The sequence below is a fragment of the Uncinocarpus reesii genome, genomic scaffold (genome assembly GCF_000003515.1).
Source record: "Uncinocarpus reesii 1704 scaffold_1 genomic scaffold, whole genome shotgun sequence".
Lineage (NCBI taxonomy): Eukaryota > Fungi > Ascomycota > Eurotiomycetes > Onygenales > Onygenaceae > Uncinocarpus > Uncinocarpus reesii.
In genome coordinates this window covers 2,554,668-2,578,894 of record NW_003052500.1, presented here as the reverse complement: position 1 = coordinate 2,578,894, position 24,227 = coordinate 2,554,668, and the positions used below count along the sequence as shown (strand labels likewise).

The following is a 24,227-nucleotide window of genomic DNA, read 5'->3' as shown; positions in this document are numbered from 1 at the left end:
TTCAAAAAAGATAGCGGAGCGGCTAAACGATGCCCCGAGGCTCTTATGTCATCGTTCAAACCTTAGTCAGCAGGGCCTTTTTCATTTCAAACAACATCACAGCAGCTCACGGCATACATTGAGAAAGCAGCTACTGATTGCTGTGATATAAACAGGGCTCCTGCACTGGGGAATGATATTCTTTTGGATTTAGCTGTGAACTTCACTTTAACCTTCTTTTGCGGTCACTTTTGATACTGGTGGGCTATTATGGCCTCCAAGATGTGAGTGTTTGATACATGCTCCTCCGCTCCTTTATTGTCCAGAGGCTTATTATGCATCTAGAATTGTTGTTGGAGGTGTGAATTCTGCCTTTAAACAAGTTTTTGGCAAGCTGCAAAAGCTCCAAGCAAAGCAGAACTTTTCATTCTCCGTGATTGTTGGGGACCTTTTTCAAGGAGGTCCTGATACCGGTGACGATGAAGAATTAACTGCACTTTTAAAAGGGGAAATTACTGTGCCTTTACCCACTTATTTTACAGTTGGGAACCACAGGATCCCACAAGCGGTTATTGACAAGCTGGAGAAAGATGATGAAGTCTGTCCAAATCTGTATTTCCTAGGCAGACGGGGTGTTCTTACAACTTCCGAAGGTGTAAAAATTGTTTCCCTCGGTGGTAACTGGGAGTCAGCAGCTACGCCTGTCCCAGGGGTCAATGAGAAATATTTGCCACAATACACAGACTTTGATTGCAAGTCACTCTACAGTACAGAGAATGCAGACATCCTGATAACGAATCAGTGGCCTAAATCAATACAGCAAGGGTCAAAGGTTTTAGTGGATGAGACGAGCGCGGTTGAGGGTACTCAGTCCCTTGCAGATTTGTGCGCCACTTTGAAGCCCCGATACCACTTTGCTTCCCAGACATCCTTCTTTTTTGAGCGTGAGCCCTTCTTTCACATTCCCGTAGAGGACGATGCAGGGTTGAAACATATCACGAGGTTCCTCAATTTGGCGCCTTTCAATGCGTCATCAAAGCAAAAATGGCTATATGCCTTCAATCTGGATCCAAGTTCTCCTCCCCCCACAACTATTCCCACAGGAGCCACAGTAACCCCCTTTCTGAATGCCTCCAAGAAAAGACAAGCACTGGATGACCAACGCGCTACCTTTAGTCGATTTTCACATGGCGATGAGGACCATCATCGAGCGAAAAAGCGAGTTCGAAGAGCAGCTCCCGACCAATCAGAATGCTTTTTCTGCCTCTCAAATCCGAACATCGCGACTCATCTCATTACGTCGATCGGGACGGACTGCTATCTCACCATTGCAAAAGGACCGCTGACCACGGCTAGCACCTTTCCCAAACTGGGATTTCCGGGCCACATGTTGATTGTTCCGCTTACCCATGCAGCAACTTTCTCCACGATGGGTGATCCTGACACGACAAGATCAACGTACGACGAAATGCAAAAATATAGGTCAGCTCTCCATTCGATGCTGGAAGAAAGGTCAAATGGGGAACTGGGCGCAGTGACCTGGGAAGTTAGTCGCGGCGGCGGTGTTCACCTCCACTGGCAGTTCCTCCCCGTATCCCGGAGTCTTGTCTCGCGCGGCCTCGTGGAAGCTGCATTCAAGGTAGAAGCCGAGAACCTGAGCTATCCAAAATTCGAAAAGCAACCTGTGGGGCCGGCTGGGTCAGATCGAGGTGATCATTTCAGAGTGTGGATATATAAACCGAAAGACGAAGCGGAAGGGGAGTCGGGATCACCCTCGGAGACGGTGCTGACGCTCCCCCTTTCGGGAAAGTTTCGGTTCGATTTCCAGTTTGGACGGGTTGTTATGGCGAAGCTCCTTGAGCTTGAAAATCGATCTAATTGGCGAGATGCCGCACAGCTGCAAGATGAGGAAACGGCTGATGCCGAGGCGTTCAAGGCTGCGTTTAAAAGCTTCGACTTTTCGCTCGAAGAAAGCTAGAGTAAACGGTATCCAACAGTCATAAACGAGCATTTTTCTACACTGATGATGCGGGAATCAGAGTGGGCTAACGGCATTGAAGGACGGCTGAAACATAGATTCGATATCATGAGCGCGTTTATACCAGGTTTTTAGGGGGGAAAGAATGTACCATAGTTATCCTATATATCGATCAATTTTATATTCTCCCCGAGTCGAATGATATCCGTTACTCGTGAATACCTTGCTTTACAGCCGCGAAGCCCGACAGTCCTTCTTGTCCGCCGCGCTTCTGGGTGCCAGGTGTGCTTTCCCTCTGGCAGCTTGCAGCCGACGCCCAGCCCGGTGAGGTCAACGGCGTGCAGAGGCCCAGCATGTCGACCTTTTTATTCAAATTGCGAGTCGAAGATTTGGGAGGTTTTCTGATACGGTGAGATTGATGTAAGTGTGATATATCCCCTCCAGTTGCCTGAATTATCCATCAAGAAAGACACATTCGCTGTTTTTCCCCTTTTTGTTTCTTTATTTGAATAAACTGATGGTTATAGACCTCGAAGCAAAAGCGGTGGTTTTCCCGCGCCTTGATTCACTCTTTATATCGATATATCTTTACGGGGCGGAAACCAGGAGTAAAAAAGGAGCAGCGTCCACGACCTAGCGGATAGACGAGCAGCTCCAGGGAGAAAACAAAACCGAACATCCGTCTCGCGTTCACTCGTTTAGAAGAATAATCCCATCAACGGACCCTACACAACGACAAAAACCCATTCATTCTAGCCCCTACCGATCCCACACCCGGTCGCAATCAAACAATCAACATCCCCTTCTCCTCCTCACCACCCCCCCTTAAAATAACAAACGAAATAACCATCCCCATCCCCGCCAAAATTCCTCGCCTTTTGTCCACCGCCCTCTCCACCATCGCCGACATGGCATGGGCCTCCTTCTCCAACCGAGGAGGAGGGGGAGGGGGAGGAGGAGGAGGAGGAGGAGGAGGAGGAGGAGGAGGAGGAGGAGGAGGAGGAAGCAACAATGGCGGAGGACGCGGCGGAAACTCTGCAAGCGCCAAACACTTTCTCGGCCACCGCGGTCATCGGCACAAAGCCACCAAGCGGATCAAGACCCGTAGCGCATCGGAGTCGGACACGGCGGTGCAGGCGTCGTCGTCGCAGCAATCGCCGCTGCCCGAGGGGGATATAACGGCGGGGACGACGAGGGATGGTAATAGTGGCGCGGGGGCCCGGAAGCGGTGGAGGAGCGAGGGGAATCTGGAGGAGGAGGAGGACGGTTTGGACTGGTCGGGGGTGCCGCTGGAGCCGTTGCGGAGGGCGGGGATCTTGATTATGGTTACGTCGCCGGAGGGGAGGGTGAGGGTGGCGTTGTGTGATCGGGAGGTGGTGGTGCAGAAGGATAAGTGAAGAGTTGATGAAGTGGGATATCTCCTTCTTCGTGCTTGTTTTGGGTCTGGTTATTTATAGGAATCCGGTATTCTTCTGATTAGCTCTAGAGGTTGTTTCTCGTCGTTGGATTAGAAATTAATATGATACAAAAGGTGCGGCGAAGCAGACAACTCCAGATCATCGTATAGTATATCGTTGCTGTAATTGGAAAAAGGGATATAGACAATGCAAACAGCAAGGGAATCTATGTAGCAGTATATATATATATATATATATATATATAAATTTTAGGTGCACTTCAGCCGACGCCCGCGTATGAACAACCGCTTTTAGACCATCAATTTCCAAAAACTCACGACACCAGCGCTTTCGAATGACACAACCGCGCAGCCAAGATCAGACACCCACCGACCACGATCAGCGCGGCGCTAAACGCAATGGCGGGCGTGAACCCGTAGCGACTGACGATGGCGCCCATCATGGGCGACCCCGTGAGGCAAAACACGCCCAGGGCACCCATCATCATGCCCAGATAGGTGCCGATCTGGTTTGCGTGGGGGGCGGTCATAGCGACGGTGGCGGGGAACAGGCCGATGATGGCGCCGGAAGAGATGCCGAAGAGGACGGCAAAGGCGATGAGGCCGCCCAGGTTGGTGGTGGCCAGCCAGCAGAACTCGAGGATGGCGGAGATGAAGATGGCGGCGACGAGGGTGTTGAAGCGGCCGAGGCGGGTGGTGAGGCGGGAGCCGACGAGGCGGCCGACGACGGAGCCGGCGTTGTAGATGGGCATGATGTAAAAGGCCCAGTCGGCGTGGACGCCGCGGGCGGTGGCGTAGGCGGGGAGGAAGAAGAAGGGGGTGTAGAGACCCCAGAAGATGACGGAGTAGCCGACGACCTGGAGGGAGTAGACGGGCTTGGTGAAGGCGGCGGGGAGGAAATGCGGGCCGGAGCGGGGGGAGATGCGCGGGACCAGGGTGAGGCAGCCGACGGCGAGCAGCAGGAGCATGAGGAAGCCGATGATGCGCAGGGACCAGCCGAAGCCGAGGTCGGTGTGCTCGAGGAAGCGGTTGAGGGCGATGGGGAAGATGACGCCGCCGAGGGGGGAACCGGCGGACGAGATGCCGATGGCGAGGTCGCGGCGGCGCTGGAAGTAGTGGCCGAGGATGGAGATGGCGGGGGTGTAGAGCATGCCGATGCAGAGGCCGCCGAGGATGCCCTGGGCGAGGAGGAACTGGTAGTACTCGGTGCACAGGGAGGTGAGCATGACGGCGGCGACGTAGAGGATGGAGAAGGGGATCATGATGGGCTGTAATATATCAACATATAAGTTATATATACCTATATATACCTATATATAGATCGATATAGATATACCTTGGTCCCGTAGCGATCGACCAGCGGGCCCGACACCAGGCCGGTGGTGCACATGAAAAAGGCCTGCAGCGAGCCGATCCAGGCTAGATCCGAGTGCGAGTTGCCGGGCAGGATCTTGTCATGGTAGTAAGACTCCAGGACGCTGAGAGAGTGTTAGCCCGTGGCCATGATCCGGGGGGGATATTGGGGGGACATGCCCAAAGGTGCTCAGGTAGCCAAAGGTGCAGAACATGGTGCAGGCGGCGCCGGCGACGGCCAGCCACGCCCTGAGCCCGCCCTCCGGGAAGGTCGGGGGGTCGTGCTTTTCTTCGACGGAGGGCGAGTCGTGCTTGTGCATGATATGGAAGTGGTGCGAAGAGTATAGCAGTTCATTCTCATCCTCCTCGTCCCCGTCTTTTATACCAGCAGCTAAACCCGCCAACCCCGGCGATATCCCTGCGGCTCGGAGCTCAGGGCGCGCGCATCGGAGCTGAAGCTCGCTCGTTCGGGTTTAGTCCCACGGAGTTGCGGCACTGGCGAGGAGACGCTGACTCATCACGGCTGTGCGGCACGAAGAGAGATCTATATGTACACGAAAGGAAGAGAGAAGAAAGTAAAGGCGCTAGGTAGAGACAGGTCTACACCTCTTTCCACGAATTCTCAACCGGCTTCCGCCCCGCCTGCAGCAGCCCCGGCGTCTGCCGCCCGGGTGCAGTGGGCGAGAACGGCGGCGGCGGGGACGACGGGACCGATGGGGAGTAGGCAGCGTAGCCCGGCGACTGCCGCCCCGCAGCCGAGTACGGCGACTGCCGCCCCGCAGCCGAGTACGGCGAGTAGGCCTGCTGCAGCGACGGCGACGGCGACGCGTTGGGCGACCGCGCGTACGGCGGCTGCTCCGCGTATGGGTGGTGATTCTGATTGGTGCGGGCGGCACCGGCGCTGTACGGGTCGGGGGCGAAGCGCGGCGAGCTGGGCTGCGACGGGACTTCGTAGTAGCCGCTGCGGGAGCGCGTGGTCGTGCCCAGCGTCTGGCCCGTGGTCGGGTGGAGGTTGTGCATCTCGACGTCCTGCGAGGGGTCTTCGACTCGGCGCGTCACCGCGTTCTGCCAGCTGGGCATGGGCGGCAGCGCATCCTCGTGCGCGGGCTTGTGCGACGGCGTGTCGAACTGGGCGTACTGCGGCACCGGGCTGGAGTACTGCGGCGTGGACCGCTCGTACACTGGCGGCGCGGCGGGCTGGTATCCCAGGTTGGGCGGCGGCTGCTGGTAGGTCGCGGGCGGGTGCGGGTCGGCGTACTTATGGCGCTGTCGTCCACCACCACCGCCGCCGCCGCAGCAGGAACAGCAGGAGCAGCAGCCCCTACAGCATGTGTAGCCACAGCACAGGCAGCCGATGATGCACCATGCGATGCCGACGACGACCAGGACTCCGATCACGATGCCGATAATGGCGGGCCACCTGGACGGGAAAGATCAGAATTAGTGTCTGTAGGCAGCGCGGAGGAGGAGAGGGAGACGGACTTGCAATATGCCTTTTGCATGCATTTGTCCCAGCTGGAGAATGTCTGCTTCACATCATTCAACGCGCGAGCCTCGTAGCGGTGCCAAGGGGAGAATTCCACCGGGCCCATGGTGGAGGAGACAACGAAGGACTTGATCGACTAAGATGGTAGAGAAAGCGTGGTATATAAACGAAGCGAGCGACGAGGATCGAAAACAGTGCAGCTGGTCGTCAACTCATATCATAAATTGTTTTCCCAGATCACATCTGAGGGAAAAAAAAAGAGATTTGAAATTTGATGGTCGTGTTTCTCGCTGTTTGGCGAACAAGGCTCGCGGCTCGCAGCAAAAAGGCGCAGCACCAGTCCCGATCGAGATCACAAGCGAGGTGACAAGCAGCAAGAGTGGAAAATGAACGAGTGGAATAAAGAAGAAAACAGCGAGGAATAAGAACGAGAGAGAGTCAGTCCGGCGTTTATTCAAATCGGGGAAGAAAACTGCAATAGCGCACTGCCACCAAGTTGACGCAGCAGAAGCAGCGCGCAAGTTGGGTTGACGGAGAGGGTCAAACCCAATCGGTTTCCATGGAAATCACAAGTAGAAGCGAGTTGCTATTCTTGGGGATGAACATATGAGATGAATTCTTCTACAGGGATCCAACACTGGAAATCCTGCTGCCTTTGCAGACTATCCTTTGAGTCGCTTCCATTGCGCGGCTGGTGGCAATTGACATCATGTTTCAGGTGGCCGACACTGTGTAACCGGTAAGAGACTCGTATTCCATGTCTTGAAGCAAAAAACGCCAATTAAACCCTCCGATGATCTAAATACCTAGAGTAGAAATGCAGACATCATGACGATATTATTCATACACGCAAAGCAAAAACGCAAGAACCCCGAATCGACCAACACGCTATCAACAAGATGGTATCAACCCTTCTCTGTCACGCGCAAAAGAGGTATCAACGAACAAAACTAGGCTTAAAATTTTCAAACGGTCTTCTGCTGCCCTGGAGCATCCGGCGGAGGCCCATACACGCTCTCGCCTCGATACGCATTCTGCGGCGGCTGCAGCTCGACGCCCGTCTGCTGGTGGCTGGTCTGGCCCTGGTTCGGCGGGGGGTTGGCATTGTAGCCCGGCCCGGGGTAGTAGGGCCCTCCGGCGGGCGTGTACTGCGGGGGAGGCGGGTAGTGCTGGTACTGTGGAGGCGGGGGGTGGGTTCCTGGCTTGCCGTAGGGTGCCATGTTGGCGACCCAGCCGGTGCCCATGAAGGGCCGCATGCCTCTACGGCGACGGCGACGGGCGGAGATGCATCTTAAAGAGAGGGGTGGTGAGATGGGTGCTCCAGGTAGATGGATGGGTGTACTCACGCGAAGAGGAAGAAGAGGAGGAAAGCACCGGCGATGAGGATTGCGAGAAAGACCCAGCGGCCCCAGTCGCTCCAGACACTGCAGTGATAGGTGCGGCCGTTGTCGTAGGTCCAACATCTAGAGCAAGGTTAGAGGCAGTGGGTGCAAAGCACAGAGGGCAGCTTACTCTCTCCGTTTCGCGAGGATCATTTTCAAGTTTCAGATGGATGCAAGAGAGGGTGATGCAGTGAGAGAGTGATGGGAGACAGAGACGAGAGATGGTTCATCAAAGACTTCAAGTTCCAGACTTGATGCTCTTCTTCCTAGCAGAATGACGACCAAAGTGGCTCAGTGTGGCTGCGCATATGCTTATGTCATCTCAATTCAGCCCGCCTTACTAAGTTAGTCTCGGAATCCAGCGGGGTTGGGCTTCAAGCATCTCCCAGCCTCTAGAACAAGACTCGGTTTTAATAGTTAACAGCCATCCCACAGTCAATTGACTAGCTAACTAACTTGCCATCATCCAACTCAGAACTATCTATCACCGGCTGTAGATTGACAATCATCCTCACGCATCCTCCATCCTCCACAATCATGCTCTTCCCATGACACGTGTATGCGACTGTTTGGGTCAGACAGGCATTCACCCTGTCGAGATTTTCCCCGGCCAACGGAAAAAAAGAGACAGCTGCATGTCGCGGCTGCCAGCACATCAACGTCCGTGTGTCTCGCATGTGGATCGGCCAGAGAGATGGGATAAAAAGGGCTGGCAGGTCCTCGGGATTTGGGGCTTTTCTTCTTTCTGACTGTTTTTGACATTGAATATTAAGCGCTCTAGTATGAAATGGAAGCACGTTCAACGAACCCGCTGTCGTAAAAACCATGATGTTGAAAAATGCAAGACCAAAACTAACCATCAAACTAAAGACGAAAAATTCCCAAACCCGAATGCAAAAGATGAAAAAGCCGGAACCACTGCCACTGCCCTAGAGAGAACCTCGCCATCACTTGCTCGACCGCGCAATCAACCAATGCAGCACCGCGTCCAGGTTGGTTTCCTCTTTGGCGCTGATCCCGTAGCAGCTGACCTCGCGCCGCGTGATCGACTTCAGGTCCATCGCCTCGATCAGCTCGTCCACCGACAGCTTGTTGGGCAGATCCGACTTGTTGCCCAGAACCAGCAGCGGGATGCCGTCGAGCGACGGCTTGCTGACCAGCTCGTGCAGCTCGTCCGTCGCCACGGGCAATGCCTCCCGGTCCGCCGCGTCGACAATGTATCTGTTTCCCCCGCCGTTCTTTAGCCAACACAACCGCGCTTCAGCTCTCCCTGGTGCCGAACGGAAAACTTACACAATCGCGTGCACTCCACGGCAGTACCGCTCCCACATCGGTCTGAACCTGGGCTGTCCGCCCAGATCCCAACTGCTCAGCTGTTAGCCGTCGCTGCCGCCGTCTCTCCGATTTTGCAGCGCCCCTCACCATTTCAACGTTACATGGCCCTTTTGCACTCGTTTGGTGTTGAAGCCGATGGTTGGAATCGAACTGTTTTTTTTTTTTTTTAATATTTGCACTGTGGCCCCAGAATCACCCTCCAGGACGGCATTCAACGGGGATAGACACATACTCAATCGCGAATTCACCTCCCTAGTAGTACCGTTAGCGCTGGGACCAGTGAGAGTTTGAAAATACTAACCGCCAACACTCGCAGCAACGACGATTTGCCCGCGTTATGCAGACCAACCATCGTCACGTCCATCTCGGTTGCCCTAGCAGATCACGAAAGCGACCGATTAGCCCATCGCCCCGTCCCGTCTGGTCCAAAGCCTTTGCAGACGCCCTTTTGCCCTCCGTCACAGCTGCGTCTGCTGGCAACGTGCGGTGCGGAAGTACAACAAGCCAACTAACCAGAACATCCTGAGCAACCAGTCATAGATGACTCTAAAAAAGCTCCCCATCCCAACCCCGGCTCCCACCAGATGCACCCGGTGTTCTTTGAGAAATCAGGAGGAAATATCAAGCACAAGGGCCCCGCGAAACCGGTCCAATGATGGAAAATTCGAGTATAGTTTCTGGCCCAGCGACAAGGAAGCGGGGAGATGGAGAAAGAGAAAGGGAGAGAGAGAGAGAGAGTCGAGATGGTGACACAGGGGTGTTTTTGTTTATTTCTGCTGGAGTTGAGTCGGTGAAGAGAAAAGAGATGCTTGTTCCAGTTTGCTCTGAATTTTTGTTTTTTCCTCAAGTCAACGCTTCTCAAGAAAAGTGTTGTGGCGTCCGAGGTGCAAAAGTGCGCACGCTATTCAAAAGGTCGCATACAGCTTGGAAACCATGCAACAAAAAAAAGTAAATCAACCAAGGCTGACAGTGTAAATCACCGAGAGTTGGCTATTAGTTAGTCTTAGCTGACTGGCAGCAAAAAAAGGAAAACACAGCGCGAGAATGGAAATCCCAGAGAAACGAACTACCAGCAAGGGGGAGAAGTAGAAACCTGGGGAAAGTTATGCTGTAGGCAGCCGGGATGTGCATGCACACATGACCAGACTGGCCATCCGTTTCTTTTCCTGTTGCTGGCGGACAGCGGGTGTGGACGCTCGGTGCAACGAAACTGGCGGCTAAAAGGGGTCGGGGGGTTAGGGATCAAGGGCACTTGGAGGGATCAGACTGCCTTCGGGTTCGGATGTTTCTTGCTGTCTGTCCTGCGGTTCGCGTCTTTGGATTCACAGGGATCTTCCCGGCGCTAGTTAACTAATTGATGGAACTAAAGAGAATCACAAAATCACCGCTGGGACATGAGTGTATGTTGCATCAATACGGCTTGTTTATATCTACGTCTAGTATCTACACCTAAGCTCCATTGCCACAACTCTCCCATAGCAATGCCACAGCCGCACGGGAATCATGTCAAGCACACTGATCCGCAACTATTCTACTATCTTTGCCCTTTGTGGAATCCGGATGGACACTCAACGCTTAGTAATCATACCATCGGAACGGGGCAATATACTTCCGCAAGAAAATATTTCGAGCTTCGAAGCAACGATTCCAGCTGCGACGACGGACATTCGGTCCCTTTTTGAATTGCAAGCTCGTGCGTTGATTGTCGCTTGGCTGCCTGGTGATATGGACAAGAGTGCGTCGTTGCGCCGCTAATCGCAAATTGATATCTTCCTCCAAGCAAGCATGGCGTCTTCCACCAAAACAGACTGGTCCGTCCAGTACGACACTCTCAGGCGAGAACGGCTGTTCCGAAACCCGCCAAAGGACCATACCGCGTACCCCATGCTAGCGGCTGCCGTGCGGCCCCATATCGATTCCTTCAACGCCCTCTTCGACGACGGCAAGGTCCTCGAAGCTGCGCTAAAAGACATTGGCACCAAGACCTTCCTCGACGGTGTTCCAGAGACCCCGGAGCTAAGGAGGGCAAGGCGGGAGGAAGGTAAAAAAGCTCCGCGAAGGAACAGGCTGAGTGTGCGCATCACGGAGTTGTTCTTGGAGAAAGCGGTGCTGCCGGCTTCGAACAAGTTCAGCCCTCGGAACCGTGAGATTTTCCCCGCGGAATGTCGCGAGAGACACGCCACATATCGTGGCAGGTTGAGGGCGAGAGTCGAGTACAAAGTCAACAATGGGGATTGGAAAGAGTCTGTTCGGGAATTGGGCCAGGTTCCCATTATGCTACGGGTGAGCAGTCTGGCCTCAATTGAACCCGATAGATAATCCGGACAAGCTAATTGAATCCCCTTCTCAACTCTGCAGACAAATAGATGCCACCTGGAAAAGCTCTCGCCGTCTCAATTGGTGGAACGCAAGGAAGAATCCGAGGAATTAGGCGGATACTTCATCGTCAACGGCAACGAGAAGCTCATCCGAATGTTGATCGTGTCGCGAAGAAATTTCCCAATGGCCATTATTCGAAACTCCTTTACCAAACGTGGGGCCACTTATACCAAGTACGGTGTGCAGATTCGATCTGTCAGACCGGATCAGACGTCTCAGACAAACGTCCTTCATTATCTCAGCGACGGCAACGTCACGTTCAGATTCTCTTGGAGGAAGAATGAATACCTCGTCCCAGTTGTGATGATCCTGAAGGCTCTGATTGAGACCAACGACCGAGAAATCTTTGAGCGCCTGGTCGGACGAGAGGGTTCGTTGGGAATGAAAAACACTTTTGTCACAGACCGCATGGAGCTGCTTCTACGAACTTACAAGGCCTACGGAGTCCATTCCAGATCCAAATGCCGAGCTTACTTGGGCGAGAAGTTCAGATACGTCCTAGGCATGTCGGAGAATGTGCCAGATGAGGACGTTGGCACTGAATTCCTCCGCAAAATCGTGCTCCCCCATCTTGGGAATCAAAACGTTACCGAGTCTCAAGACAACGACAAATTCAATATGATCCTCTTCATTATTCGAAAGCTTTACACTCTAGTGGCCGGCGACTGTGCGCCTGACAATCCTGATGCTGTCTCCAACCAGGAAGTCTTACTCGGAGGTTTCCTGTACGGAATGATCCTCAAGGAACGTCTGGAGGAATGGCTGCGCTCCATCGGGCCTATAGCACGGGACTGGAGTAACAAGAACCTAGGCCTGCCGTTTACTGACGCGAGATTCGAGAAGGATTTCATTAGTCGCATAGTCGCCAGGACCAATGAAAACATCGGTGGAGCTTTGGAATACTTCTTATCGACCGGAAATCTTGTCAGTCCTACCGGGCTTGATCTCCAGCAGCCATCCGGGTACACTATCATGGCCGAAAAGATCAACTTTTACCGATTCATCAGTCACTTCCGCATGATCCATAGAGGTAGTTTCTTTGCCCAGCTGAAGACAACCACGGTTCGAAAGCTTCTACCGGAAAGTTGGGGTTTCCTGTGCCCGGTGCATACTCCTGACGGCAGTCCCTGTGGTCTTTTGAACCATCTTGCCCACAAGTGTTTAATAGCAACGAGCAATTTGAACGTCGCCGGCGTCCCTGAGGTGCTATCAATCCTTGGAGTTGGCTCCGAGTCCTCCTCTTCGACAGAAGAGAGTGTTGCCGTATCGTTGGACGGCAGGATAGTCGGATATTGCTCCCCCAAGCAAGCTCGCGTGATCTCCGATACCCTTCGACATTGGAAAGTCGAGGGACATCCGAAGATCCCTGTTGAGCTTGAGGTGGGCTATGTTCCCAACTCGAACGGTGGTCAATATCCCGGGGTCTATCTCTTCTCTCAATGTGCGCGAATGTACAGACCCGTGAAATACTTGCCACTAGACAAGTTAGACTACGTTGGTCCTTTCGAGCAACCGTTTATGGAGATTGCATGTGTACCCTCCGATATCATGTCAGGCATCTCCACCCATGTTGAATTTGACCCGACCCATATCCTCTCGATTCTCGCCAATATGACTCCATTCTCCGATTTCAACCAGTCACCGCGTAACATGTACCAGTGCCAGATGGGTAAACAAGCAATGGGTACGCCTGGAACATCGATAGATTATCGAACAGACAACAAACTCTACAAACTGCAGACTGGCCAGACGCCAATTGCCCGACCTCCGCTATACAACGCCTATGGCTTGGACAACTTCCCTAATGGAATGAACGCCGTCGTAGCTGTTATTTCATATACGGGCTACGACATGGACGACGCTATGATCATCAACAAATCAGCGCATGAACGTGGTTTTGGGTATGGAACAATCTACAAAACAAAAATCTACCCACTTGACGATAAAGAGGCGCGTGGTCGCGGCAAGTCGAAACGCGAAATCAAGAAGCTATTTGGATTTGCACCAGGAGGACTTGTCAAGGCTGAATGGCGCAACCAACTTGGCGAAGACGGCTTGCCTCACGTTGGAGGAAGGGTGAAGGACGGCGACCTGGTTGCAGCATGGCACACAGTCCAGTATGACCCGGCTGCGGAGACGTACCTCAATGTGGACAAGGAGACGCATTTCCTCAAATACAAGGACGCCGAAGAGGGCTACATCGACAGCATCCGAATCCTTGGTTCCGAAACAGGCAATGAGCCTTGTCAAGCTATCAGCATCAAATATCGCATCCCCCGTAAGCCGATTATCGGAGACAAATTCTCCTCTCGCCACGGCCAAAAAGGTGTATGCTCGCAGCTCTGGCCCGCTGTCGACATGCCATTCTCGGAATCCGGTATCCAGCCCGACATCATCATCAACCCCCACGCGTTCCCATCTCGCATGACAATCGGCATGTTTGTCGAATCCCTCGCCGGCAAAGCGGGCGCCCTCCACGGCCTCGCGCAGGACTGCACGCCCTTTCAGTTCTCCGAGGAGTACACGGCGGGCGACCACTTTGGCGAACAGCTCCGCAAAGCCGGCTACAACTTCCACGGCAACGAGCCCATGTACTCGGGCGTCACGGGCCGCGAGTTCGCCGCAGACATCTACCTCGGCGTCGTCTACTACCAGCGACTACGCCACATGGTCAACGACAAATTCCAAGTCCGCACCACCGGCCCCGTGAACGCGCTGACGGGCCAGCCCGTCAAGGGCCGCGCCAAGGGCGGCGGCATCCGTGTCGGCGAGATGGAGCGCGACGCGCTGCTCGCCCACGGCGCGGCGTTTTTGCTCCAGGACCGCCTGATGAACTGCTCCGATTCGACGCGCGCCTGGCTGTGCCGGACGTGCGGCTCGTTCCTGTCGACGCAGGTCGCGGTCTCGCAGCTGCTTTCGCCGCATAAGAATCCCGCCATGGAGGCCGTGGTCAAGTCGAGCAGCGTGGCGGTCGCGAAGCCGACGGGCGGCGTGAGCGCGTTGGGCGGCTTGTCGGGGATTGTCCGGTGCAGGAGGTGTGCGCGGGACGCGGTGTTTGACGATCCGCGCGCTGAAGTGTGGGAAGATGGGTCGGGGAGGAGATTTGTTGGCGGCGATCAGACGACTGTTGTGGCGGTGCCGGGGGTGTTGAAGTATCTGGATGTTGAGCTGGCGGCGATGGGGGTGAGGATGAAATTTCATGTTGATAATTAATAAAGGGGGTTTGCAAAAAAGTGATCAGATTAGGGCATCCCACACAAGGAGGCGTGAAAAGGCGCAATATGGATGAGTCTATTCGAGTCTTGAATTAGGGCAATGATTTTTATACGTTCCAAAGTTATCTTTGATCGTTCTGTGCAATGTCTTGCAAAGACCCCATAAGTGAGAAGATGAGCATATTAGCCAAACGAGCCCTCGTAGTCTACAGTTAACCCAGTCTTACAACTCATTTATGCGCCTATCCTCATCGAGAACCGAAGTTTGATAGGGGGACAAGTCCCCGAACATGACAAAACGAAAAAAAAAAAAAAAAAAAAAAAATGATACGTATCTGTTATCCCATGCTCCTAAAACAAAGCAAATCATTCTAATTTCATGGGAACATTGGAGAACTCGCCAGTCTCTAATTTCTCCTTCCAGAATATGGGGTTCATATCGCTGAAACCATGCTTCACCCATCCTTCCTCCTTCACGTGGTACAGATTGACAGAGCCTCCGGAATAAGCATCACGATGCATGGCGGCCAGGATGCTCCTGCGTCCCAGACTCAACGCCTCCTCCTCAGTCAAGTCGTATCTGTATTCCGCATCCAGCACACCGTAGGCGAATGTCTGGCCGGATCCAACACAGAAGAGATTGCCTGCCAATCGCGTTCCATCCGAGTCAATGTAATACAAAGCCGGGCCTTCTTGCGGAGTTACACCGGCGCACATCGTACCCATACTCAAGCCCATCCCCTTGTAATTGTAGACGAGGTTCGCAAGAAGCTTGGATGCTGCGGCAACAGAGATTCGGCGCTTATGGCGGAGTTCGTGAAGTCGGCAGAGCATGCCGAGATATGCGAGCCAGTATTGACAATCCTGTAGAGTCAAGCTAGTCAGCGAAACTCATTTCATTATTTCCCCCCCGTTAGGTCGTGACTCAAAAAGCATACAGCAGCACCACCAGCCATAGTCCCTAGCAAGCAGCTATTGATTTCGATGACCTTCTTCACCGTTTGACTCGCAATCCAGTTCCCTGCAGTGGCTCTGGAATCCGTAGCGACGATGATTCCGCCCTTGAATCGAAAAGCAAGGGTCGTGGTTCCGTGGGCAAGCTTGATTGGGCAGTTGGGATTGGCGTGGTCGTCTGTCATCGCTCGGAGGAATGAAGCGGGCTAATCCAGCGGGCGTTAGAACGAAACGGGACCTGGGAAGCTTGGATGTGAGATGATCTGGTATTACCTGAGAAATGGGAGGTAAATCGAATCTCAGTGAGAGGGGAGGAAGCAGTGTCACGATTTCCTGGTCATCTTGCTGGTTGAAGGCCTGCTCCTGGCAGTGCGACCGCGAGTACTGAGCAACTATGGCGTCCATTTGTAGGGCAGTCGGAAATGAAGGCTAAGAGACAAGACAGAGAGCAACAGAGACTGCAGTATATAGGTAGTGTACAGAGAGAATGCCGTGGGAGCTTTGGACAGCGATGTTGGTTTGATCGAAGAGCTTCATTGACGGAGCTTCGTGGTCGTGCTGGCGCCTGATTATGTAAGCCTCTCTATCAAAACATCGGCGGCAGCAAGGGGCAAGGAAGGAAGACAACGATTGACACAGAGAGAATATTGATGCTTGGAAGTGGAAATCTGGATTGAAGGATACATCCTGATCATATGAGAAAGCATTACAAGCTATTAAGGCTCAACCATACTAGAGTTAAGCTACATTTTTGCACAGAAACCGACCATTTCCCAGGTTTGAAGGCACCGAAATTGAACTCGGACTTCAGTTACCAGCGGGTTTCCCCGTGTGTATTACTTCAATGAACGCGAAGAGATGGAGTATCCGCAGACTTCCAGCCATATCAATCAGGACGCAATGTGTGTTCCAGCTCCTCCAGGCTCGTTAACAGTCAACGTCTCCTTCTCGTACGTGATCTCCTCTCGCCCGCCGTCAGTATAATCTCCATTCGCCGCCTGCTCTCGGGGTTGGGTTGGGAGCATTCCAGCCCCGACTCCTCCGGCAGACGACGTGACCGGCTCCATACTAGGCTCCCACGAGCGCAACTCCTGTTCTGCTTCCTCAAGGACTTGCTTTCCTTGCTCTGTTGCTTCGTAAGGCTTACGTGCCTCGCCCGGCACCAACGGGGTGTCATCGAGCAGATTCAGGATTCTGCGTCCATGCCGAGCGAGTATCAACTGTTTCTCAGCCCTTTCAATCGTGGCCGCCAGTTGCATGTCGTAGGACTCTTTGAACTTTTGCCGTGTCTGTCCAGCAAAGCAGACCTTGTCAGTCACATCCTCTAGCGTAATTGGAACCGGGGTTGATAGATCATTGGGGGGGGTTTACCATATTGGTCAACTGTGCCTCAGCAACCAGGGCCTGAGCCTCTGCCCTGACAAGCTCTTGCTCCAACGTAGTTACCTTGGAGCTGCCGGGATCCCGCTGCTTGTTCTTGTGAATCTCATCAATGAGCTTTGCCTTGTGGTCACGAGCAGGCTGGACGGAGCTCTCCGTGTTTCGAATATGCTTCAAAACATTGCGAGAGTCTTCTAGATTCTGAGCATAATTGTCTTCCTGCTCCCCAATCTCGGCGAGAACGACGCCCAGCTTGTCCGACAGGTCAGAGATGGCAGCATCTCCTGTCGACTCGCCCCATTCGGACAATTGAGATGCCACGGAGATCCGGTCTCGCCCTGCAGATTCGTAGGCATCGATGATGTGGTTCTCCGTCTTGATCATCTTAAAGAGCTTCTTGCTGATCTCTGGCTGTCGCTCTCCACGGAGTGTAGCCATGGTGAACCGATGCCTCGGTCGAGGCTCCGGGGCCCCTCTCTTTCCACGATTCCTGGTTTGAAAAATTGGAGTCAGCCCGCATCATCTGCAATTGATTCTTTGGGAGCAGCCCACATTTTGTCCGCTTTTGTCCTGATCTATCGATAAACAGCTGCTGTTACTGATCTCGCATCAACTGCTTCAAGAATCGAGAAGAGGAGAAAAGTGGAATATCCAGCTTGCGCTTTCCCGGGAGCTTCCATCCGGGCTGTTTGGCTTCGTTCGATGACGGCAGGTGGCCATATTGGCCGTCAGGCTCTCTTGACGTCATGGACAGCGAGAGATATAAATCGCCAGAAGCCTGAGCCGGGCGAGCGATGCAGTTGTGTCGATAACCGGATTCCTACCTGAACTCTGCGGTGTGAGTGAATTGACTTGCATCGTTGACCCATGGACGCCACAAAACTTACATGCTAGGAGACGGCAAAGCAGTAAGACTCCCTTTCTAATCCTTATATCGTCAACTCAATTAGGTTGAGAGTGTAGAGGCAATGCATCTCCTGCAACTTCTCCGTTGCCGTGTTGCTAAGATAGTCAAAAAGGTTATGCTTAAAATGGAGACTGTACCGTGATGGTACATCAATCTTTGAAGGACCAAAACGTACCAAAAAACGTACAGTACATACATATGTAGATACATTGGATGCTCAATCTACGAGAAGCGGGAGACGTGCAGAAAGATTTGGCTGTCAATGACCTTGTATTAATAGGCTATTCATATAAAAGCATTTAACGCGACATCAACCATGACGATCTTGCAATTCATTGTTCCATTCCGAGGCAAGATCCAAAAACTAATGAAAAGGAGACGTTCAAAATCAACCGATCAAACATATAGACCAACAAGGCGCCATGAAACACCCCAATAACTAGCTGAGCCAACACTGAAACCGGGCCATCATTATCCCCAAAACCGCAAAAAAAAAAAAAAAAAAATCATCAACGGGCATCGAAAACGTAAACAATCGTACAAGGCTCTCCTTCCATGAGATGGACAACTTTCACCAACACGGGTAGCTCCATTGGTCTCCATAGCCATATCCCTTTGGCCTAATCTCAACATACTTTGCGTTCCGGGTGGGCTTCCGCCGTGGTGCTGCTGGCCGCGCGTGGCAATGTCCATAATCCCGAGCCGGTCGACGATAGTGGCAGACCGGGTCTGGATCTGGTCGGACGACAATGCAGGTCGGCCGGGTCTTGCAAACTCTCTCACGGGGTACGCAGCGAAAGGTATAGGTGCGGTATGTCTTGGTGCGGCGGACGATGTAAATATCCTTGAACAAGTCCATGTTTGAGGATTCGTCACGGGCCGGTGAGATCTCAGGCTCAGAAGGAGTCGGGATGTTGGCGCAAAGACCGAATGCAACGAAGAAAATAACAAACAGAATGAGAAGAATATCGCCGATGGGGAAATTTCTGGGGTGAAACGAGTGCAAGTCAAACTTGAGAGAGGACCAAGCGAGAGACTCTGGGACAAACAGAGTGACGGCGCTCCCAGAGGGGAGTTTATCTGGGCCTCTGCTTGAAGGCTATGATTTGATGTTAGCCCTTGTTGTCTGGAGAAGATCAGGGGTGCTTGTGGCTGAATAAAAATCCTCAGGTTGAAGGACACTCACTTGATCGGACAGATCACCGGACGGAGCAAAGTATTCAGCAGGGAAAAGTTCTCAGCTGGTGGTAGAATACGAAAGATACTTAGCGATCGCGACACAGGTGTGTCACTTTGTTGACTTCACTTCTTGAGCGGCTGCGAAGGGTATATAAGTAACTTGACTTGGTTGAGCTGACAATTTATTCAGAGTGCAGTGGTAAAAAGAGAAGTAGTTCCTCAGATGATCGACTCAAAAGACTTATTGTTGATGGTGTATGAAGGAAAAAAAAGAGAAGAAAAGGTACGGGAGAAGGGAGAATTTATAGGAGTGTGCCAGGCACGCATGATGTCAGGAATCCGATGGATGAGCACAGCCTAGCTCACGTTCTCAAGGCATAATAATTGCTGTGCTCATTATTCAGAGCAAGAGTCGAGAAAATCAAGAGGTCTGCCTGTTCAAAAAAACGGCGCTGCGTCCTCGAGACGCCTTACTGCCTGGAGAGAAAGAGAGAGAAATGGAAGGTCGAAACACTGAGCTTTTTGGCTGTTCCACTCGGAACGGCTCCAGGAAGCTGTCAAATGCGCTTGTCTGCCCGCGCGATCTTGCAGATAAGATCAAAGCCACGAACCGTTTTGATGGCTTCTGCATCGGATCTCCTGACGGCTCGATCAGATGATGTCATCATGCAGCCTTGTCCACTGCGCGCATGGAACACACGCCCCTAGACCCGATCTGATCATCCGCACCAAATCCATCTGCCTGACAGTTGCGCTCCAGGCAGTCGAGCTGTGCCGCCGATTGGGCTGGCGTGTCGTCCGAAGTGTTGGTGTTTCGCGATGCTCCCGTTTGGCAGGTTTGTGTGGCTGATTGGCGCTGCACCGGCGGGCGCTAATGCAGGAGACCCGCAGCGTGGGCTTGGCACTCCATCCTGTGGCTTGTCGGGTTTCTTTCCTGTTTGGACGCGGACGGTGCACAGTCAAAGGATCAGATGTGAATACTTGAATTCCTATCCCAGTAGCCCACCGCTTCCCGAACCTTGGAGAGATACACCCGACTCCATTCTTAGTGGGACAGAAGAAACGCAGTACGCCACATTACACCCCCCGTCTCATGGCTGTCTTACGAAATGTCTTCAGTGTCGTGATGCTGATGCTCTCCCTCGGACGCATGGAACGCGTCGCCAAACGCCGAATTGTCCAGCCCTCCCAAATCCAGCCCGCTGTTCTCATCATAGGCCGCCAGCGCTTCGCCAGCCGAATCAATATGGCTAAAGCTCGCCGCGTCTTCAAAATTGCTCGTTTCTAGGACTTCGGGCGCCTCAAGGCTGGCGTTATTTCCAGGCGTAGAGCCCTCTATTCCTTTCCCGGGAGTGCCTGTGGGCGCTGACTGTCCGCCGGCTCGAGCTGGGTTGACTTTCGGGCTAACACCCTTTGACGCCTTTGCATCTTTGTTATTCACGATGACCCAATCTTCTCCTAGCTGATCAGCTGTTTGGCGCGCCTGACCGTCATCCACGCCGCCCATGTCAATGTCTCCGCCCGTTTGAGCACTGGGTTGGACGCCGCCCTGTGGTGCGTTGCCGGCGCCTGGCATTGATCCTGCTGGCGCTGGCCCTCCTTGCGTCCCCGCTACGAATTGAGGTACTGCTGCAGGCGACGTAGTCATCTTCGACATGTCTGTGTTTTCCATCGCCGTATCTGCAGCATGAGGCGTCATTTTTGGGGGCTCTTGAGCCGGCTCCTGGAATCCGCCTTTGTCCACACAAATAACTTCCTTCAAAGGGACGATTGGTTCACCCCAAGCTTTTTGGACTTCCGTAGCAATATCAGAAACTTTGGTCTTTGGCTTGGCCTCATGATATTCAACCTGCATTCCATCTTCTTTGACAATAATGGGTCTTAACCGGTCTTCAATCCGCCAAAACTCTGTGCCTGCATTGGATGGGTCAACATAAGCGTCGCGTAGCTGTATTTCTCCTTCTTTCAAAGCGGATAGGTGTTTGATTTTTTCAAGTCGTTTCGCATGCCGTTTTTTGAGTGTCTCTATTTCAGCGGTCACATCAGCCACCTTCTTGGTAACGGCACTAGTAAACTCCTCTAGTTTTTCGGGTTCCAATTTTCCAATTGCAGCATCGGCCTCTGCGCTAGGAGGTGAAGGCCCAGTCGGCGCTTCCAAATATCCCTTTGTAAGAGATTCTAATTCACCCTTTCGGCCAAGACCCAGCCCCACTGGTAAAATCTGACTTATCCGGTAAGGCGAATCAAATATTTCTTCCATCCATTCGTGGTTATGGCGATATCTTAAACGACTAATCTCTCGTGGCGTGATATTATCAAGAAAATCTCCTGTTGATACCTCCTCGTCTTCTAAAGAGAAGTCTGGAAGCGCCCCGGCCGCAATAGCAGTGGATCCACTGGCCCTGTGCCCCCGAGGAACTTTAGCCGACGCAACCTGCATGGGTGCAGCTGGAGGGGGTTGGAAGAATGGAGCTTGAGGTGGGCGCGTCATGTATTGTTGGGCGTAGTGATTGGGTTGCGCATACGGCTGTTGCCCTACTTGAGGTGGAAGGTTGATACTGGGCCAACTGTTGCGGTCATGGAGCATAAATTCCTTTCGTGCCAGCTGGCCTTGGCTCTGAAGGAACCGGCGTTGAGCGAGAACGTTATGGATTGCTGGAGGAACAGCAATATGAGTAACCGGGATCTGATCAATAGAGGGCGCCTTGGAGTAGTGAATAATCCAAAGAGACGGGTCAGGTGGAGGAAAGTTCGGGTTTGGCGTTTTCGAAGGGGTCAGTCGAAATCGTCTTCGAGCATGGGTAGCGACGCTTTCATGAGGTGGATGGTAGCCGCAGCGATGGAGCCACATTTCAACAGTCTGTCATTTGAATTAGCACTGGCCTGCTTGATATGGGAAAGATGATTCGGGTGGTGGGAGCTCCATACATATCCCCGCGCCTCAGTCGTGTAGACCTGCTCTGCATCTCCCCACACGTAGCCATCACTCGCGAAATTTGTGCCTAGGTGATTTAGAGGTTGCCAGGCGAGCATGACTGTCCCATCTGGAGGCGCATCAAGGAACATCCAGTGCATCGGCTGCAGCTCTCTAACAACCTTGGGTGCTGACAGAAGGTAATCCACGGCAGTTTCCATGGTAAGATTGGCCATCGAAGGATATCTATAGCTTGAAACAAGGTGCATGTGTGGCAACTAGAAAACACATCAATGGACCGGACCCTTTGCGAATGACAGTAGACAGCAGTTCAAGAAACTCACCAGCTGTTGCGGCACACCCCCGGCTGGGTCCTGCATTCTGGCGGCAGGATTTTGGCGGCTCATTCACAGAGTATGCGCCTGGAGCTGCTGACAGCGGAGAAGTTGGAGGCTGGCAATTGAGTAATGATGCAAAGACTCAGAAGGTGAGCAGATCGCCGAATTCCCAAGTTGCTCGCCGCGTTTGTTCTTTCGCAAAAGTCGCGGCAGGGAAGCTATCACGTGGTGCCAAGCTATCACAAACCTCTGCGCCAAGGTGCTTAGTCATGATTGGACGAGACGGAGATTCTTACCACAATCCATCATCGATTCAATATGGAATCAGGGTAATGCCAGCTTGGTCTCTGAACTATCGTACTTAGGAGTTGCTCCTGAGTAGGGCTTAATGAACTAGCGGACATTTGGCTTCTGTCCGGTTATTCGTCTTCGTAAGACTCGACGAAAGAGGCGGTGCTGGCCACTGGAACTACGCCCATAATGTCGACAGCTCTTTCAGCAAGGCTGTCCATTTTTCATTTGCTTGATCGATAATATCAAGTTTCTACGATCGATTAATTGCGTTTGATTATCGTGTTTATTCTACCATCACTTATCTCGATGGTTTTGAGCCCCTACTACCCTTCATTCGAGCAGAATGAGAAGGAATTAGCTAAACCTCATTTGGGTACTATTCCTGCTTCCTAGAAAGATCTCAAGGAATGCCAGTCTTACTGAAATGTGGTAGAGAGAATAGATAATGCCACGAACACTAAGCTGGATGATAGATCTGGCGGCGGCAACGCAAGTAAGCTCACTAGCTTTCAGGACGAATTTCTAACTGCTAACATAGTGCAGACCGGCTAGGCAAAAAGGAATGGATCTTGCTTAGCTTTTGCCTCCCGTCAATGCTACTTAATATACATCGACTGTTCCTGATCATGCAAGAGTTCGAAGGATGGGACGCTGTCAGTACTCAGGACCGTGTCAATATCGTCTGGGGGCTTGTCAGCTTTGTGGCGATGATAGGTGTTCTGTGCAGCTATATCATGATCTTCAAACTTTCGAAATCGCATTTGAGACAGCCGAGTGACGCATAGAACTTATCGGGGTTCGCTCAATAGCCAGTTAAACTGCACATGCTATCGATATACGTGGAGCCGACTGCTCGAGGGCCTCAAGGAGGTACCCCCCGGCTAAATCTACAAGTCACACCTTGGATAGCACAGTGTTATTTAACCAGCTAAGCCGACTAACCGCACCGTTAAAGTTGGGTATTATCTCAGTAATATTGTCTACCATTGGAACTAGTCGTTCTATCAACACTGGCTTTCCAGTGTGACCCTGTGGATTAAACTACCAATCCATACTTGTTCTGCTACCTCTCCACAACTATAAGACTCGAAAACTGGGGCCTATTTGATCATAGGCCCGATAGCTTCATACTCTTCAAATGTCATCGATGCCAGCCGGTTTCTTCTATCCCAAAATCTATCCCACCGTGGGAAACGAGTGGCGCCAAATACAGGGGAATGTCGTAAAGGCAAAGAGCAACGTGCCCCAAAATAAACCATCATGTTCTCCTAGCAAAGGCGGATAACCCACTTGTCGGCTTGGGAATTGTAGCAGGACTGGAATCCACCGCCTGGCTGATTGCATGGATGGCAAAAGTCGCCTGCCGGTTTGGGACTTGGCTCCGAATCCGCCGCTTGGAACGGGATAGCAAGTGCCATTGTGGCGAACGGAAGGGCAAAGATCAAGGAGAGCTTCATGCTGGAGTTTGGGCGATTTGACGGATTTCTTGTGTTGAGGAATTATGGTAAGGGGATACGTCTCGGTTCGGTTCAATCCCAGGACGACTGCAAAACGGTTAGCGGGGACTTGCAGGTATGTACGTGCATGCTGCATTCTCTCATGACGATCTACACTTACATTCTGTACCGTAGCTTCAACTGCTCGCTTTGTGTGGCTCTAGGGTTTCTCACTGTCTTCCACCACAGGGCATGTGCTTTTATATAGCGTTTGAGGCATGACAATATGACTGTGGCATGG

The 24,227-nt window shown here is 52.5% G+C and overlaps 11 protein-coding genes across 11 annotated transcripts; 3 read left to right on the top strand and 8 right to left on the bottom strand.

Annotated features, from left to right (window-relative positions):
• Positions 1-249: 249 nt before the first annotated feature.
• Positions 250-1,957, top strand: UREG_01071 (uncharacterized protein; the record flags this gene model as incomplete). The annotated part of the gene is made up of 2 exons (XM_002541509.1): positions 250-263; positions 325-1,957. The coding sequence occupies 2 exons, from the start codon at positions 250-252 to the stop codon at positions 1,955-1,957; spliced, it is 1,647 nt and encodes a 548-aa protein (XP_002541555.1).
• A 1,731-nt stretch (positions 1,958-3,688) lies between these two features.
• UREG_01070 (uncharacterized protein) lies at positions 3,689-4,636 on the bottom strand (the record flags this gene model as incomplete). The annotated part of the gene is made up of 1 exon (XM_002541508.1): positions 3,689-4,636. One exon carries the CDS (start codon positions 4,634-4,636, stop codon positions 3,689-3,691), a length of 948 nt encoding a protein of 315 aa, XP_002541554.1.
• Positions 4,637-5,327: 691 nt separating this feature from the next.
• UREG_01069 (uncharacterized protein) lies at positions 5,328-6,319 on the bottom strand (the record flags this gene model as incomplete). The annotated part of the gene is made up of 2 exons (XM_002541507.1): positions 5,328-6,147; positions 6,210-6,319. 2 exons carry the CDS (start codon positions 6,317-6,319, stop codon positions 5,328-5,330), a joined length of 930 nt encoding a protein of 309 aa, XP_002541553.1.
• Positions 6,320-7,178: 859 nt separating this feature from the next.
• On the bottom strand, positions 7,179-7,748 carry UREG_01068 (uncharacterized protein; the record flags this gene model as incomplete). The annotated part of the gene is made up of 3 exons (XM_002541506.1): positions 7,179-7,503; positions 7,560-7,676; positions 7,726-7,748. The coding sequence occupies 3 exons, from the start codon at positions 7,746-7,748 to the stop codon at positions 7,179-7,181; spliced, it is 465 nt and encodes a 154-aa protein (XP_002541552.1).
• A 794-nt stretch (positions 7,749-8,542) lies between these two features.
• Positions 8,543-9,294, bottom strand: UREG_01067 (uncharacterized protein; the record flags this gene model as incomplete). Its single annotated transcript, XM_002541505.1, has 4 exons — positions 8,543-8,816; positions 8,889-8,960; positions 9,163-9,182; positions 9,232-9,294. 4 exons carry the CDS (start codon positions 9,292-9,294, stop codon positions 8,543-8,545), a joined length of 429 nt encoding a protein of 142 aa, XP_002541551.1.
• Positions 9,295-10,715: 1,421 nt separating this feature from the next.
• Positions 10,716-14,522, top strand: UREG_01066 (DNA-directed RNA polymerase I polypeptide 2; the record flags this gene model as incomplete). The annotated part of the gene is made up of 2 exons (XM_002541504.1): positions 10,716-11,213; positions 11,289-14,522. 2 exons carry the CDS (start codon positions 10,716-10,718, stop codon positions 14,520-14,522), a joined length of 3,732 nt encoding a protein of 1,243 aa, XP_002541550.1.
• A 368-nt stretch (positions 14,523-14,890) lies between these two features.
• On the bottom strand, positions 14,891-15,883 carry UREG_01065 (proteasome component PRE2; the record flags this gene model as incomplete). Its single annotated transcript, XM_002541503.1, has 3 exons — positions 14,891-15,388; positions 15,463-15,684; positions 15,752-15,883. 3 exons carry the CDS (start codon positions 15,881-15,883, stop codon positions 14,891-14,893), a joined length of 852 nt encoding a protein of 283 aa, XP_002541549.1.
• A 485-nt stretch (positions 15,884-16,368) lies between these two features.
• UREG_01064 (uncharacterized protein) lies at positions 16,369-17,296 on the bottom strand (the record flags this gene model as incomplete). Its single annotated transcript, XM_002541502.1, has 2 exons — positions 16,369-16,767; positions 16,850-17,296. The coding sequence occupies 2 exons, from the start codon at positions 17,294-17,296 to the stop codon at positions 16,369-16,371; spliced, it is 846 nt and encodes a 281-aa protein (XP_002541548.1).
• Positions 17,297-18,450: 1,154 nt separating this feature from the next.
• UREG_01063 (uncharacterized protein) lies at positions 18,451-18,861 on the top strand (the record flags this gene model as incomplete). The annotated part of the gene is made up of 2 exons (XM_002541501.1): positions 18,451-18,576; positions 18,721-18,861. The coding sequence occupies 2 exons, from the start codon at positions 18,451-18,453 to the stop codon at positions 18,859-18,861; spliced, it is 267 nt and encodes an 88-aa protein (XP_002541547.1).
• A 1,185-nt stretch (positions 18,862-20,046) lies between these two features.
• On the bottom strand, positions 20,047-22,079 carry UREG_01062 (uncharacterized protein; the record flags this gene model as incomplete). The annotated part of the gene is made up of 2 exons (XM_002541500.1): positions 20,047-21,804; positions 21,873-22,079. 2 exons carry the CDS (start codon positions 22,077-22,079, stop codon positions 20,047-20,049), a joined length of 1,965 nt encoding a protein of 654 aa, XP_002541546.1.
• A 1,007-nt stretch (positions 22,080-23,086) lies between these two features.
• UREG_01061 (uncharacterized protein) lies at positions 23,087-23,908 on the bottom strand (the record flags this gene model as incomplete). The annotated part of the gene is made up of 3 exons (XM_002541499.1): positions 23,087-23,209; positions 23,391-23,427; positions 23,781-23,908. 3 exons carry the CDS (start codon positions 23,906-23,908, stop codon positions 23,087-23,089), a joined length of 288 nt encoding a protein of 95 aa, XP_002541545.1.
• Between the last annotated feature and the right edge of the window lie 319 nt (positions 23,909-24,227).